The 16,502-nt window shown below is 47.1% G+C and overlaps 5 protein-coding genes across 5 annotated transcripts; 4 read left to right on the top strand and 1 right to left on the bottom strand.

Moving 5' to 3' along the window:
* Positions 1–706: 706 nt before the first annotated feature.
* Positions 707–3,025, top strand: BJ212DRAFT_1330312 (major facilitator superfamily domain-containing protein). Its single transcript, XM_041334725.1, has 10 exons — positions 707–793; positions 854–1,163; positions 1,237–1,302; positions 1,371–1,531; positions 1,581–1,715; positions 1,770–1,926; positions 1,978–2,485; positions 2,541–2,707; positions 2,760–2,795; positions 2,849–3,025. The coding sequence occupies exons 2-9, from the start codon at positions 984–986 to the stop codon at positions 2,790–2,792; spliced, it is 1,407 nt and encodes a 468-aa protein (XP_041197158.1). The 5' UTR covers positions 707–793; positions 854–983; the 3' UTR covers positions 2,793–2,795; positions 2,849–3,025.
* Positions 3,026–4,117: 1,092 nt separating this feature from the next.
* Positions 4,118–5,143, top strand: BJ212DRAFT_826003 (Ndufs4, NADH dehydrogenase Fe-S protein 4). Its single transcript, XM_041344153.1, has 5 exons — positions 4,118–4,392; positions 4,451–4,601; positions 4,660–4,733; positions 4,786–4,801; positions 4,855–5,143. Exons 1-5 carry the CDS (start codon positions 4,194–4,196, stop codon positions 4,946–4,948), a joined length of 534 nt encoding a protein of 177 aa, XP_041197159.1. The 5' UTR covers positions 4,118–4,193; the 3' UTR covers positions 4,949–5,143.
* On the top strand, positions 5,020–10,272 carry BJ212DRAFT_826020 (uncharacterized protein). The gene is made up of 17 exons (XM_041344154.1): positions 5,020–5,379; positions 5,441–5,581; positions 5,636–5,662; positions 5,712–5,845; positions 5,902–6,921; positions 6,970–7,390; positions 7,445–7,532; positions 7,581–7,911; positions 7,968–8,012; positions 8,067–8,071; positions 8,130–8,220; positions 8,274–8,378; positions 8,434–8,450; positions 8,501–8,579; positions 8,638–8,654; positions 8,707–8,801; positions 8,859–10,272. Exons 1-17 carry the CDS (start codon positions 5,339–5,341, stop codon positions 10,213–10,215), a joined length of 4,014 nt encoding a protein of 1,337 aa, XP_041197160.1. The 5' UTR covers positions 5,020–5,338; the 3' UTR covers positions 10,216–10,272.
* A 254-nt stretch (positions 10,273–10,526) lies between these two features.
* BJ212DRAFT_1540904 (Haloacid dehalogenase-like hydrolase-domain-containing protein) lies at positions 10,527–12,578 on the bottom strand (the record flags this gene model as incomplete). Its single annotated transcript, XM_041341839.1, has 5 exons — positions 10,527–11,271; positions 11,356–11,466; positions 11,554–11,718; positions 11,753–11,802; positions 11,851–12,578. 5 exons carry the CDS (start codon positions 12,576–12,578, stop codon positions 10,805–10,807), a joined length of 1,521 nt encoding a protein of 506 aa, XP_041197161.1. The 3' UTR covers positions 10,527–10,804.
* A 1,376-nt stretch (positions 12,579–13,954) lies between these two features.
* BJ212DRAFT_1245313 (uncharacterized protein) lies at positions 13,955–14,447 on the top strand (the record flags this gene model as incomplete). The annotated part of the gene is made up of 3 exons (XM_041329648.1): positions 13,955–14,152; positions 14,201–14,326; positions 14,370–14,447. Coding segments are annotated over 3 exons (402 nt in total), but the record flags the coding sequence as incomplete, so codon positions are not given.
* Between the last annotated feature and the right edge of the window lie 2,055 nt (positions 14,448–16,502).

Genomic DNA, 16,502 nt, shown 5'->3' on the forward strand with positions numbered 1-16,502 from the left:
GTCATATGGCCCTGTCAAGCTCCGGGCCAGGAAGTCCGTATCCTAAATACGACTGTGAGATATCTCGCAGTCACCACCGGTCGAGACTCGGCAACATCAAGCTGACTTGGCACTTGACGGGGTAATTGCAAAATGAGATGTATCTACCCCAGGCGTGTTCCAATGCTGAAGGAAATGGCAACTCGGCGCCGCATTTACGAAAAGTGATGGCGGGACATGGAATTCTCACATCTTCATCTTCATCATCGCTCTCGGAGGCTCCAAGTTTGGCATGCTTCAACCCGAATGTGCTCACTACTCAATTGATATGTGCTTCGGATTGCTTGAACGGCGATAGTGCGCGAAGGGAATTAGCATATGCGGAGAGCTCCAGGACCAGTTCGTCATCCAACTTGGCGGTGAGGGTATGGAATATATATCTCCTTCAAGCTGGTAAATGGTACCATCGCGTCAAAACAGTGTGTATAGAGCAAAAATTTAAAACACAGGTGCGATGATCGGCGTTAACCGAGAAGCGGGTTTGTTGCAACTTGCAACCGTTATGCATCATGCATTATGGTTGTGTCCAGCAGAGGTTTGAAAAGAACGCCAAATTGTTGTATTTGGATCTTCAAAAGTTTCGACCTTGGGCGAATTGTTTTGCCAAAGAAAGAAGGTGACCCCCGGGGCAGTGAGCACCTCTTTCTGGGATGCTGACCTTTCAAGCTGGAAAGCTTCGCTGGGCCGTAGCTTGGCAGACCCGGCACCTTGCCATGACCAAATTTCCTATTGAGCGACGTTAGGGCGTTTGCTGGTGGTTATCTGGCCCATCCGATCCATATCAAGAGCTAACGCGAATTCCTCATCAACTTAGCACCTCGCCCTACGTCGCCCCGTTCGGTGGCTCCTATCAATGTGCATGCTGTTCTTGTCCTATATCAAGGCGATTTGATTGGTTTATCTCTGCACTCGCAAAGATCTCACTGGAGCCCTGATCCACCTGGATGGTCACTTCTGGTTCTCCTCGTATAGCAAACGGCGAGATCATTGTGATGCCTCTTGTCCATGCAATGCCCCCGAGAAAGCCTACAACGCCTCTTCCACAATTCCAGACAGGCATGCTTATGATGTTTGAACTGGCGGAAATTATAGCTTCGATGTCTATATACCCGTACATCAATCAGGTATGAACTTTTACAATGATACGACATTTACTCAAATGTCCGTGATCGATACTGTAACTGAAGCTCTTCTCAGCTCATCAGAGAAATTGACATCACTGGAGGTGATGATGCGTCTGTAGGATACTATGTTGGATTAATTGTAGGTGGCAATATCATGACTTGTAAAAATTATCATTCCCTCATAGTATTATCGGACATGATCGACAGGATTCTCTGTTTTACCTTGCACAGGCGCTGACAGTATTGAGCTGGAGTCGGTTGTCCGACCGAATTGGACGCAAGCCGGTGTTATTAATCGGACTAACAGCAGCTTGCATTTCGATGATATGTTTCGGCCTTTCGACGACCTTCTGGAGCCTGGTCATCAGGTTTGCTTCAGCTGAAGGAGGTATTGTAATGCTGACATGGTTTCCTCAGCCGCTGCATGTGGGGTGTATTGAATGGCAACACTGGAGTCATGAAGACCGTGATGGGTGAATTGACGGACTCTACAAACATGGCTCAAGGATTTGCCTTGATTCCGATCATCTGGTCCATTGGAAGTTTTGTTGGGTAAGTGGAATCGTTTGACTATTGCGATGGCTGCCGACGAAATTGGCACACCAGCCCTTTAATGGGGGGAATGCTTGCGCGGCCGCAGGATCACTGGCCTGGATTATTCACTAATCCATTTTGGAGAAAATACCCGTACTTTCTTCCTTGTGTAGCGTCGGCTTCTCTGCTCCTCTTGGCTTTTTTCATGCTGTCACGCTTCTTAGAAGAAGTAGGTCCCATATACTACCTTCTTCAACGTCACGTTATTCACGTATAGCAGACATTGTCAACCAAGCGTCGACCAAGGTTGACATTGTCCATTCCCGACGTCTCTCATGATGTCGACAGTAATGACCAGGAAGCGTTTGTGCGACAACCCACGGCAAATGCGTCCTTGTGGTCTCTGCTTACACCTGCCATTGTTATTCCGATCGCAAACTATGCTATGCTGTCCTTCCTTGACATGTCTTTCAGGGTTCTCGTACCGTTGTTCCTTTCCACGCCCACCCATCTTGGCGGTATGGGTCTTACTCCTTCTTCTATTGGTTTGTGGCTGGCGTTCTATGGGATCGTGGACGGACTCTTTCAGGCATTGTTCTTGGCCAAAATTGTTGATTGGGTTGGTCCCAAACGCCTATTCTGTGTATCAGTGTCGTGCTTCACACCGCTAATGGTCGTGTTTCCGACAATGTCGTGGCTGGTATGCACAAGGGGGGTGGTTGATCATGCAATTATGTATGCCTTGCTTGGCCAGCTGATTCTGACGGTAACTTGGGATATGGCATTTGGTGCGTGTCACAATGAAACTTGTCGTGCCATTACAAGTAACCTGCTTAAATACAGCTACTGCTTTAATGTTTGTCACAGCTTCTGCCCCTACGAAGAATGTTCTTGGCGTTGTCAATGGTCTCTCCCAAAGCTCCAGATCGATCGCTTGTGCCCTTGGGCCTGCCCTAACCACATCACTCTTCGCATTCTCAAAAAAATACAATGTTCTCAGTGGAAATTTAGTATATCGTCTTGATTATGCTGTCCGGTGTACTGAGTTGGCTGGGCTCGCAGCTGCCAGATAAAATACGAGACAGGGATGAGTGAAAGGTCAGTACTTCCCGAGGTTTTCACCTCGAAATCCATGAATAATAAATATCCAGACAGTTCAACAGGCCTGTCGGTTCCCGCACAGAATCATGTCGGATATAGAAAATGTACCCTGCTGCCCCATTGATTGACTCAGACGCATACTTAATACATGTACTATCATTCCGGGTAATCTGCAACATTTTCAGCAAATCTTTTGTAGCTCGTCAATCACTTCATATTATCTTCCACGAATTTAGAGTGTTGTAGATTCGTACCGCCTCTATATAGATCTTATTTTTGCTCATTTTTAGGATTTTGTGGTGTGGTGTCGGATGAAAGCCGAGAAAATTCAGGGTCTGACTGCTAATCTGCAAAATATGGTCACGTCGAGTCACACCTCGGCATAGCACCAGCACAGTCAACTTTGATTCTCCGCACTGCGCTCTCGATCTGTTGGCGTTGAGTCGTCGAACTGGAAGCTTGAAACTTAATGCTCTGATAAATAATGAATACAGCAATATATTATCATCAAGTATCGTGATTCATGTAATGATTGTGAGTGTACTGGTGATATGGTCCTGAATAAGGTTCTTGGTCTTCTCCTCTCTGATAGCCTGAATAGCAGCAGTGAAGTTGGCTTCGCGAATCACATCTTCTTCAGCTTTCTTCTGACTGGTAGTATGCCTGCGGTTTGGTGCCATTGTAACAAGGATGTGAGAATGATGCAAGAGGAGACAACAATGCAAGACTTCGTGCACTTGCTGAGTGTGCCGTAGAGGAGATTGAATTTGTTACACACTCTCCTATCTACTGTCACATTTTCATACATGTCGTCAATTCTTCCTCTATAGCATCTTAAAATGACAGGATGAGCTTTATCGAAATTGTGTTCTGTAATCCTGACGAGGTGATTGTTGTGCTCCAGGTATAACTTCAGGAATATACCTGCAGGATCTATGGTATCTGGATAATTTATGTTCCTGCATGGTTACAAATTACCACTATTTCATCCCTCGCAGCTGCAACACGCAAGAAATTTTCATTCTACTTGGACAGTACATCATATATAAGTAGTCTACATATGCATGAATTTTTTTGAAGTGAGTTGAGCAGTGCGTTGAGGTGTTTTGAACATTTTGCATATTGCATGCATGTTGCAGATTACCCGGAATGATAGTATACTACCTAGTATCCCCGCTCATCTCAAAGACATGGTTCAGCTTAGATCCTCACTGTTTGCGCACCACAAAGTGCTTCCTGTCAAGTAAACGAGGTAATTGAATGGCAGGTCTGGGATACATCAAAATATTAATCTACTTTAGTTAGCGGACGAGCCACCTTGCACCGCCACTAAACCGGACTTTGCCGCGTCTCCCGAGAGTAGCTCGTCTCTTCGCCTCTCAATAGATTTCGACCATGTCTCTGCTCCGTTCTTCTAAGCAGGCAATATTTAGATGGCCATTGCCTGCGTGTCCAACTTATACGCGCCGTTTCTCTGCAGAAACTCACAACCAGCCAGTTCGCACTGGTGATGCCCCCCAGAAAGAGACCGCCCAAATTGCAGAGGTTGCTGATACTGATGTATTGACGGCTGAAGTTATAAGTGGTGCTCCAGGTGTGTTTCAATCAACCGACACTGACGAAAACGCCATACTTAATGACTGCCGATCCAGTGGAGCTCCGGCATCGCATGGTACGGATCTATCAACCAGCCCGCAACACCATGCAAAGCGGAGCAGGAAAGTCAGAGCGGTGGCGCATTGACTGGGATGTTCTGCTGGGAGCAGGTCGGTGGGAGAATCCGCTGATGGGTTGGGCCAGTTCGTGAGTGGTTGCTACTTGAATCTCCCACCTGAAACGGCGTTCATCACTGTCTGCACAGCGCGGATTATATGCAGGGGACCAGGATGTCATTCAGAAGCAAAGAGGATGCCATGCACTTCGCAGAGAAACAAGGTACGCTTCATCTCTACCCCAACGTCCATTGCCCTCACTGTTTTTCCTTCAGGCTGGAATTACTATGTGTGAGTGCCTCTTTCACTTTTGACATGAACTAGACACTGATGAGCCACCGCAGACAACCACCTCCCACCAAGAAAATTCCTCCGAAGAACTATTCAGAGAACTTTGTCTATAGGCCGAATACACTACGGATAATGCGCACGAAGTAGACTATTCTGTCCATAGAACTAACTTGCATCTAGTTCACACGTTCTGCAATTGGTTGGAACTTAAAGCTTAAACTTGCACCTAAGACATAACGTACTAAGCACTTGAAGCTTGCAGACTTTTGTGTTGACAGCTAGTAGTAGTAAGTAACAACAACACATGGATTAATACAACATCGGAGCATGCCACGATTGCGAGGCAGCTGCATGCTCGGCGGCGCTGATCGAAGCTTGTCATGGTGGAGCCACACGGGATAGAGTTCTTTGAAACCGTCGAACTCGGAATTTGAGTACCACAGTTTACTCCATTTGCTCCACTCCTGTTGTCCCACCTATATATCATCATCTGGACCAAGCTGACGTATTTGACACTTACTGGATACTGTCGCCATCATGGCCGACATTCAGAACAGGCCCTTTTCAAAGGATTACAGGTTTAGTCTATTCTCTCAAAGTCTTCAGTGCATATAAAGTTAACATTTGGTACTGTCTTAGTGGCCTCGTCAATCAGTCGGTCATAGCAATTGCATTGGCCGTGGTGTCTGTGACGTCGCACGAGATCATGAAGAGAAGGAGACGCGGACTTCACACCCAATCTGGGGGGCTTGGAAGTGTCGAATCTTGGGAGTTTGGCTAGTGAGCACACTCATCGTTTCCTTATTGTCTTCTAATTGGTGCTCGAACTTCTAGCTTGTATCAGGGTCGTTCGTGGGCGCGGTTTGTCACTCGTAGCTCCTGTTCTTTCTCATTCTGATAGTGGTAACAGGAATCCTTCCCCTCCGACGCCGAAAGGCTGGCCATTATCCTGGGTCAAGGACAGCATCATATTTCCCCAAGCGAAGCTTAACGAGCTTAGAGGAGTCGATGCAACGTTGTATGTGCGTTTCCTGCGCGGGACCCGTGAGTACTTACAGCGTGCACTTGATTCGTATCCGCTAATTTCTGTCGTCCATAAGTATTCTTTGTCCTCGTCCACACATTTACGACCACTCCTATCCTCCTTCCAATACATGTGCACTTTTCTTCGGATGGCGTTTCACCGCAGTCAATGACAAGAGCATCAATTTCTTCACTCGTAGAAACTCAGCAAGGTCGCTCCCTACTTTGGATTCATATTTGCCTCCTCTTTTGGATCACGCTTACATGGATGTGCAATCTCTTCTACATTTGCAATGGAGCGTTCAGGTTACGAGCAGCGAAAATAGAAAGTGCCATACGCAGTGTGGAGTCCGATACCACGCTCGAGAGGGAGGCACAGTACCACCCTCATCCTCACCCACAATACCCCTTCCAGGATATTCAATCCCTTGACACCGACCACTCCAACCGTGGTTTGCGTCTGCGTACCGTGATGGTGACCAATGTTCCATTGCAGCTTCGCTCAGAAAAGGAGCTTAAGGAGTACTTTGAGTACTACCTATCGCGGTCTCTCGACAAACCTTCCGTTGGCTTGCCAGCATCGACTCAACCCGGTCTATTGAACAAATTATTCGCCTTTGGTTTCAATCGAGCAAGGCGCATTCCGCAGAACATAGGTATGTCTGCACGTGAAACTGTGAATGGGAGCCAGGAAGGAAGCGATGGAGCTCCACTTGGACAAATTCTCAGCCTAAACCTGGAAAATGTGCCACCCATCGACCGAGTTGTCATTGCACGACGAATGACGGAACTGGCGTCGTTGCTGGAACGGCGCGAGGAGATCCTCCGTCGTTTAGAGGGTGCGCATATCAGATTGGCGAAGAAGGCACTCTTAGCGGTATACAGCGTAGAACATAGACGCGATTCAAGGGGGAATACCACCGTGCCCGGGCGCGCTAGGACTTCTGATGTAGAAAACGAGCGTAATCAAAGTCACATCGGACACCAGAACAATGATACAGACTTACTCGTTCGGACTCTCTCACCGTTTGTGGTTGATTATGAGTTGACCGGCAAGTTTGCGCTCCCAAAGCGCAAGCTCATTTTGAAGACGGAGGGTGCGTCTTACAGAATTTAACAATTACCACAGATTGACAGTGTCAAAGTGGATCCGGCGACGGACAGCATTGACTCACACAAGACGATATGGGATGCACTTCTCAGTTTGCCACGAAACATATTGGACCCATACCAGCCGTTAATCCACCTTTCTGTCTTTTTCCGTGGGAAGACCGTGCCTAGCATTGATTATTACGCTGCCAAACTCAACCTCCTTACATCGTTGATAACGCAGAATCGAGCGCGGGCTGCTACGGAATACGACGCTGTGTCAACAGCGTTCGTAACCTTCAAAGATCCGGCAGATGCAATAAGGGCATGCAAGTACTTAGCAGTGCATCCCAATAACCCACTCGCATGCCTTGTAACGATGGCCCCGCAGTATGAAGACATCGATTGGACGAGGGTTATGAGGTCAACTTACCAAGTGGACATTCTCAAAGATTGGGTAGTAAATATTGGGGTTTGGTAAGTGCTGGTCCGCTGTCATATGACCATGAGGGGTCGCTGACTATGTCTCAGGGGATTCACGATATTCTGGGTTTTTCCAGTATCACTATTCGTTGGTCTCGTTTCTATTCAAAGCATTTCGACGTTGTGGCCGAGTCTGGTATGTGTGATCCTTCTTGGGCATCTTCTGTGCTGAACATCCAAGTAGTACAATTATCTATCCAGTCACCCTTGGGAGGAAGAGGTCATTCAATCATTCCTCCCGACTGTCCTTATATCACTACTCACGATTCTCATTCCGCCCATTCTTCTACTCATTTCGAAGAAAGCGCATACAATCATCACTCTTTCCGTAATGCACGACACGATCACGACCCGTTACTATAAATTCCTAATTGTCAATGTCTTGGTATTTTTCTGCGTGGGAACCGCTGCACTCCAGTCTTTCCTTACTTCATTCAGGACCGTTTCCGGGAGTGGTATAATAAATACTGTCGCTAGTAGTTTCCCGACGGCCGGACCGTTCTATGTTGGATGGCGTAAGTACAATCCCTTGATGTCTTGCAGTGAATTGATGGGTTCTACTTGATTGCAGTGATCTTTACCACCGCAATTCATGGAGGCTTTGAGCTTGTATTGTGTAAGCATCCGTAACTTATGGTATTGCATACCGTTCTCACGTCGAGCTTTGCAGTTGGTGTAAGTTTCTATGGGGTCGTATTAACGATCGTCATGATGTTGACATGCCTCGCTGTAGTTGCCTTTGTTCACTCATCCCTCCACCAAGCGACATGTGACTCCGAGGAAAAGAGCTACTGGTATTCGCCCACGAACATTTAATTTCTATTGTGAGTTTCGTCATTTTGCCCAGCAAGATTTCTTACAGTGTTTCCGAATGTAGACTGGCTACCAAACCATCTCCTGGTCATTCACGTGTTACTCCTCTTCGCTCTGCTTAACCCACTTGTCATACCCTTCGGGTTGGTCTACTTCTCGGTCGAGACTGGTTTGTTGTTTATATGGTCCATGATAGCACCTATGCTGACTAAAACGTTTTCCAGCTGTTGTAAAAAATCAGGTATGTTACATCACACCCTTCGCGGAGCTAGATTCGACTCAGATGGGCAGTTGCTACATGTTTATGCGAAGAATTACGAATGCAATGGTCGAATACTGTTGATCCGTATCCTTCGTTATTCATTGGATGGTATGATACTCATAAGTATCTGCACACCTGAACCCTGCTGATGTATTTCCATTCATAGGATTGATGCTATCTCAAGTTCGTCCTATTCTCTGCCACTCGCTGTACGATCAACTGACTCTTGGCTTAGTTTGTATTCCTGGCGTACATGGCTGTGCTGCGGATAACTGTCAATGTAGCGCTATCGGGTTTCTTATTCGTCTTTACTGCGATAGTCAAGGTGATGTGCGTGTGTTTTTATCTTTTGATCAACCTCTACTCTGATAATGAAGTTACGATCAGCATAACCCGAATGTGCCGCGCCAAATTCGAGCTAGATGATACTGAGGAGGCGCAGGCAGTCTGCAGGACGGGCACGGGAGAATCTGAAGACAGCCCTGAAAGCCAGATTATCCCGTCAGACCATCCTGGCAGTGCTAAAAACGTAGCAGTCAGCGCTGAGGATCACCCTTCGAGATTCCAGATCTGGCGCTTACCGGCCTGGGTGAATTTTTCTTATTCAACCGTTCCTCGAAGACTTCGACCGCACGAGCGGCGTAAGCCGAATCTGTCCGGCCTTCACGCCCGTTCGTTCTCGAGGCTACATTCAGTAGATGAGAAAGGGAAAACGCCATCGACCTCGGCCCAAGGAGAACCATCCGCTGCCATTCTGGATAGGGCGGTTGAATCCCCATCTGCTGAACGGCAACACCAGCCTCCAGCGCGCATCTCGACTTCCCTCGTACAGCGACATCCACCTCTTGCAGCGTGGGATGATGAACCCCGCCATGACATCCCTTATGATAACCCTTACTACACACGACCTATCACTAATGCCCTATGGCTCCCAACAAATCCGCTAGGTCTTCTAGACCTCAATGACACTGTTGATGTTTACCAAGCTTTAACAAGTGAGCCCGGCACTGGTGATATGGATCACTGGTTTGGTCCTGGCTCTTCCGCATCCCCCGTGTTTCAGCCCCCCAGCTCAGTGCCCGGCGATGAACAACCGTCCATCCTTGTAACTAGGCAATACAGTGGCAGTGAAGATATCGATCTTCCTGAAGGCATCAAGTCCCGCGTTGTCACTATTGATCAAGAGGTTGATGTAGAGTCCACAAGACCACACCGTCCATCCTTGTTCTCTCGACATCGCTCAGGTAGTAATGTCAGCATGAAAAGTGGCGACCGCGCATCTCGAGGTCTTCCAAGTCGATCGCAGATCATGGACGGCAGTCGCCCCGAGTTCTCTCGCAAGTCATCCTCCGACCACGCACCAAGGTCCTTTCGTGAAAGGGTATCTTCATACCTTCCGCCACCTAACCTTCACATTCAATCTCAGTTTCGTGGCCTTGACCCTGAGTCTCGGCCAGATCTATACGCACAGGCTGAATTTGCGCGTTCTACGGCATCGATTTTAAGGTTTGGTGGCTCGCGGGTGTCGTTGTCACACCCCATCAATGTGACTTCTCAAGAAGCCGCAGCGACACCTCGAGAAGCTGTCGTGACAACCCGGGAAGCTGTCGTGACTGAAGCAATCGCAGAAGAACATTTGGCGATGGAGGAACGGTTGAGAAAGGAGCATGCGGCTGCTAGGTCAAATCATGGGTGGACGAGACGGTCTTGGTTTACATCTTGGATTTATGCTGAGGTTCAGTGACAAACTGAGTGGGGCTGATTGTTATTTCGAAATACCTTCTGTGGAATCGACATATTATGTGATGACAGTGCGTTTAGCGCCCAGCGCTGGGAAGTCCTGTCTTCGTGCGAAGGGTCAAGTATAAGCCGAAACTTCACGAACATGATTGTTCGATGTCGGAGCTGGAGAACAAAGCTGTATCGTGTGTCCACAACGTAGGTGTATATAAGTAGTAGGGACTATCCGAACATCGATCAATGACGAAGGGTGAATTACCAAACTCTAACACACGATTGAGTCGATGTCAGTGGAATCCTGTCGCACGACATCTCTGGAATCATATAAGGACCTTGATAACATGGAACGGTTACATTATGGTGATGCGAGGGGTCTAGACTTGACAACGAAAATCTAGAATTGCTGTAAGTGCGTAGGATTCCGCTCAAGGACAACAAATGGCACAGAAGGGCACAGTAATACTGGTACATATTCGTTTTTTGAAAGTATCGCACATATTGGACAGCGAGAAAAAGCAAAAAGCGCCACGAACCACGGCGGGAAATCTGTCGTCAGAACCCTGCCTCATCCGCAGCTTTCGTCATTTCTTCAATCATCCTAGAACCAATGGAACAATTGATGGGTGTTCCCTCGTACTGGCTGATGGGCTCACTGCAATAGAGCTGTGAGTAGTTGAAGAGTCGCTCTTGCGCTGCAAAAAGCGCTCAGGAGGAGATTGTGCAGTGGTATTAGCCTGTTTGACGAGGGGAACAGCGGGTGCCACAGAAGGGGACGAAGGGGGACTAGGGAAGCGTTGTTGCATCTCCAGAATGGCTTTCATGGCCAGGGATGTGGCAAGACCGCGGTTTCCGATTTTAATACCGGAGGACCCGTATTTGTAGATCCACCCGATTTCCCAGCCTCCATCTTCACATTGCAGAGGAAGCAAAGTGCGAAGATCAACGTCGTTGCGTAGTCCAAGGTAGGCACAAAGCCGGAGGCGCATGGAGAGCGCCAGAGCGTCACCATCAGCCCCTATGCGCTCCTGAACACGTTCAATCAGCAGCGGCTTTATATAGGCTGCCAAGTGGACGTCGTTAGTGATTTCAAGCAGCCGGCCAAGGAAATGAAGAAAGCACTCCGGGGTCGCGTAATATCGCGTACCATCGAGATAAGCTCTATGCAGGAGCACCTCACGTATCCAGTGAAGGGTGCGATCGAGCTGATGGCCGCGTCCATAAAAATAGAACAACGTGAGCGCGTTGACGCATACAACTGGATCAAACCGAGGTCGGCGGTGGTCAAAGTATGTCTGATTACTAGGAGGTTGGCTAACACATGGGAAATAACAACCGAACGCACGTACCTGAATAATCCCATCGTCATCAATGTAGTCAAGCATGTCATCCATGACGGAGTGTGCTACGTCTTCAGGGCTGCCCATTACGGTCAACCCAAGGGACGTGGTATCCAGGTCAAAAGGAAACTCTTCAGTAGTAAGCGATGGTTTTCCTGATACCAAATCAGCTGTTAAATAATGGTAACAAAATTTGATATATACCTTGGAAAAAATTCCACGTCCGATGTGTATCAGTCAAATTGACGAGACTCCTGGCATGCTGTTCGACGAGTGCAGGAAAAGAAAGGTAATCCTCTTACCGGTTATCAGTTGTCTCCAGTATCAGGAGCTGAGAGAAGTTCTCCCGTAAGAAAATGCCGTTGTCAGTTACAGATAGGAGTTTCTTCGCATTCACGGTCAAGTATTGTCTGCCCCTTTCGACAGGGTCTCCAAGTAGGTTATAAAGCGCGCGGACGACTTTACGTTGATCGTCGAAAACAATACCATGCATTCCAAGCGAACGCGCGGAGAGGACATTCTCTATTTTATCGTCCACAAAAATAGTGCGTGAGGGGTCAGCCCCTGTGCCTGAAATCACTGCCTTGTAGAAGCCGAGGTTAGGCTTCCGCTCGCCCACGCCGGCGGAGGTGAAGATGCCGTCGAACAACGACCAATCAACAGGCTTGGTACGAAGGACTTCATAGTCAGGCGCAGAAATATTTGACATGGCGAAGACGTGTAACATCCCATCCGAGTGTGCTTTGAGATGTCGAATAACCGATATGAGCTTTTCGTTGGACTGCAGAGAGTCACGAGCATCTTGGAACGCACGACCGACCTCTGTGGGGTCTACAGAGAATTCGCCGCCGACCGCAGCATAGCACTCAGCCTGGGAAATCCTCCCCTTCTCGTAGTCAATCCATGTGGGGGAAGAAAGAATTTTACGTAGGGTGGTTGGGGATATGGAGGTTTTGGTCTGTGGGGACCAAGAGAACAAAACATCACCGATGTCGAAGATGAGAGTGGTGTAATTCGAGGTAGATGACATCTGGATCAGTTAGATGTCGCAGGTAAAAATGTAAAACGGAGTACGATGGAGCATATATTCCTCAACAGATGGCTATTTGAATGCTTGGAGAAGGCCTAAGACCAAAGCACCCTGTTCATATTATCATTCGGACCTTCATGTTTCCGGTGTCTGGTAAGTTTCCGGTGTCTGGTACTATACCCTGTTCGTGTTATCATTCAGACCTTTCCGGTGTCTGGTATTATACCCTATTCATGTTATCATTCGGACCTTTCCGGTATCTGGTGCTATATGGGTAACAACGATTACGACGGGCAGTTTCAGAATGTGATGTATGAGGCGTAGCGAGGACCTTTTGTGAGTCTGCATGCGCTATCGTAAACTTAGCATTCTGTGCTGTACAGTCAGACGCACCTATTAAGTATATACCTGGCAAGACACATTCAGCAGGGTGAGACATTGTTTAGATGGGAAGATAGAATCAACTTGATTGAGTGATCCTCACAAACCTTAATCTGTATATGTGGTATATGGAATGGGTGCTAACATTCAAACCATTGTGAAGGGGAGACCTCATCCGTTGTGACGCGCTAATAGGTCCACTCCAGGATGATTTTGTTACCCCAGTTTCAGAAACGATATGGAGCGCGGGTATTGCACAATGAGTGGCATTAAGACAGGTCGGAGACTGTCAGGAAATCTGGTGAATTGGATCAATTCGGGTACACAGATTGACTCATTGATTTCAATTTTGTCAATTTAGACCAGGGGCCCCCTGGAGGGCATCTCGGGCTTCGACTTTCGCCCCATTCGCCCCATTCGTGCCAAAGAAATCACCTTGCTCCGCAAGGTTAGGTTGTTGGAAACCCACCAGGAATGATAATGGGGGGAAACAGGCGATAATTCACAGGACAACCGTGAATCTCCGAGCATGATACAAAAGAGCAGATGATGGTAGGTCAGAGACCTGAGTCTATATGAAAATAACGTTGGTAAACGAAAGGGGAGATCATGTGACTTGGTGATGTCATAAGCAGCCAGCTGCGCTCCTTGTGGGGATGGGCACACCCATTACTCCCACCTTTCTAATATAGTAAGCAGGTACCTAAGATGTTTGCTCACCCATAGATTAAGTTAAAAAGTGTTCGAGTCTGTTCGGGAAGACGATTTCACCCAACTTTGCCCAACTTGAAAAAATGAAATCACAGTTAAGTAAGCATGCCGGTGTGCCGGATTAGTGTGACAGATCAGTGATGGTCAGTAACAGGCTCTTATCAGTCAATATGCCCTCGATGCAGATGCAAACCTCTGTCTGTTTATGCAGTACCACCAGGATGCCACCAAAAGGCAAAGGGAAAAAAAAAGCAGCCACTGATGATCAGGATTCCTCCGGAGAGATGAAAGACTGTTGCATCTGGTCTTTGGCTGACAAAACTAGGCTGATTGACTATATCATTGAATGCCATTCCAGAGGGGGAGATGGGATGAACTTCAACAAAACCTTCTGGACCAATGCTGCCATACATATGGTGGCATTTCAGACTGACCAGGCTGCTCTCAAGACTGCTGATTCCTGCCAATCCAAATGGGGTTGTGTAAGTACTCATCTATGAGTGCCAGCACTGATACCAACATATTTTTAGATAAGAAAAATGTATAAAGTAGTCAATAAAATAAGCAATGCCTCAGGTTTATCATTCAACATCAAGAAGGGGGCTAACATTGGCAATGGAGGTGAGAGTGTGTGGGTGGACTATGTTTTGGTATGTGTTATTTGTCTCTCCCACTCTACTGCACTAACTATTCACATAGAAAAACCCTGAAGCAAAGAGCCTCAAAACAAAAGGATGGCTGCATTATGAGAAACTCCAAGGTATTATCCCAGCGACCATGAGCAGCTGGACTGGCTTCCACGTCAACATGAACCATGTCAGAGACACATTGACTCCCACAGCCAGTAGTGACATTACAAGTGGCAAGTCTGGTGACATGGTCATGTCAATGCTGGAGAAAGCACTTGACCAGGTTGAGTTTGGTCCTGGTGGTTTTGTCGATACTGAGATGAGCAGCTCCTCTAATCTAATACCCCTGCCACCCCTGCCTCTCACACCTGTCATGCTGGGTGGTTTCAATGCAGCAACACAGCCCTTTGTTCCTCCTCAATTGCAAAGTGCAAATGCAATGGGGAGAATAATTCATGCAATCATTCCCACCCCCCAAATTCTTCCAAATCAAGGAGCACAGCAGGATCAAAGTCTCAATGTCTCAGTATGCCACTTGCACTGGAAGAGTTGGGGGGAAAGGTTGCTGATAGTATCAATAATGCCACTGTGGTGCTTCAAGACACTGTTGCTGGACATTTCATGGATCCTGTTCTGCTTCGCAAGCAGCAGGCTGTCCTTCATGTGCAAGAAGAGACGAACTTGGATGACCATGAGATCGTTACCATGATCAACCTTTTCCAAACTGATGTCATGATGGCTGACTCTTACAATTCCATCAAATGAGATGGCATTCGCAGTATTTTTTTAGCACAGTGCTTGCAGGATGCAAGGGAAGCATGGTGAGGGAAAGTAACAGTATATCTCAGATGTGTTAGACTTAGTTAAACAATATACACTTCATTTGTGTGAAGGGCCCAGTCATGCATGACATCAAATGAAAAGTGACACAGAGTAGCACTCTTGGATTTCTCTGTAAGTGCAGTGAATGCAGCAAAGGATGACTTTCAATGGTTGCTGAGGTGTAGAATGGTAGCTCTGCAAATCTCAATGATAGAGATGATGAGCTGGACACCATTTTCAAATCCATTGGTAGTCAAGGTTGAACTGACATGGTCTTTGGCTAGTTTGCTGAAGAGGCATAGAAGGGATGCACTGAATGGCTGACCAAGGGTGTTATGTGAACCAGGATCATGTTCAGGCTGAAAACAATACATTGTACATTGAGGGAACTGAATACAACAATGAACAACAAGATAAAAACTATTGACTATTCTATACTGGCACTTGTACACCAGGCAGTAAAGCTTTGCCTCTACAATACCTTTCTTTAGGGTAATCGACCCACATTGACTGTGTGATCTCATCATGGACTTGGTGTGCATGTGTGTGTGCCACATCAGTGGGTGGTCCATCAGTGAGTGTACCGCTGTCATAATGAGCCCCCATTCATTGGACTCCACATTATGGTAGTCCAAGATATCATCAGGGTTGTGGATGTGGATGATGTTGTGGACGAAACACAGTGCTGGAGGGATGTGAGATTGTATTTCCCAGTTGTACTCAGGAGGGAGATGAATGATCCGGAAGCACTTTTTCAACACACTAAAGATATGCTTGATGATGTTTTGGAGCTGTGCATGATGCAGATTGTACAGTTCCTTTGGGTTGCAAGGCCTGAAAAAAATAAGTACTAGGGGCAGCAAGTTAGTGGGATAACATACAACATATTCACCTGGCCCCATTCAGCAAGGTGGTAGTGTACACTGTGATAAGGCACGAGCAACTCATCACATACAGCAAATCCTGCATCTGCAAGGTACAACTTGCCCAGAGGGATTGTGAAGTTGGTTAGATGAGCCACATTGTAGAGGCGAGCATCTGCTGCAGACCCCTGGAAACCACTTAACATGTAAGTGAAACACATGTCAAAATCGCATGTGGCAAGGCAATTTTGTGTTAAGTTTCCTTTTTGGTCACAAACACCATTGTGATCAGCAGCATCAGGATGGCATGCAATGTGAGTGCCGTTGATGGCACCGATTACATTGGTGAAGTAGGGATATAATTTCTTTGTCTTGAGGATTTCAGCAGGTGTTGGAGTTTGTGCATCTGGAAGCCAGACATAGGTAGAGTAGATTGGCTGAGAGGATAGTGGAATGAGAATTTGTTTGAAATACCTTGTGAGGAATATTAAACACATAAGTATGAGAACTAAGGGAGG

The sequence above is a fragment of the Suillus subaureus genome (genome assembly GCF_016647635.1).
Source record: "Suillus subaureus strain MN1 chromosome Unknown BJ212scaffold_5, whole genome shotgun sequence".
In the NCBI taxonomy this organism is placed as follows: domain Eukaryota; kingdom Fungi; phylum Basidiomycota; class Agaricomycetes; order Boletales; family Suillaceae; genus Suillus; species Suillus subaureus.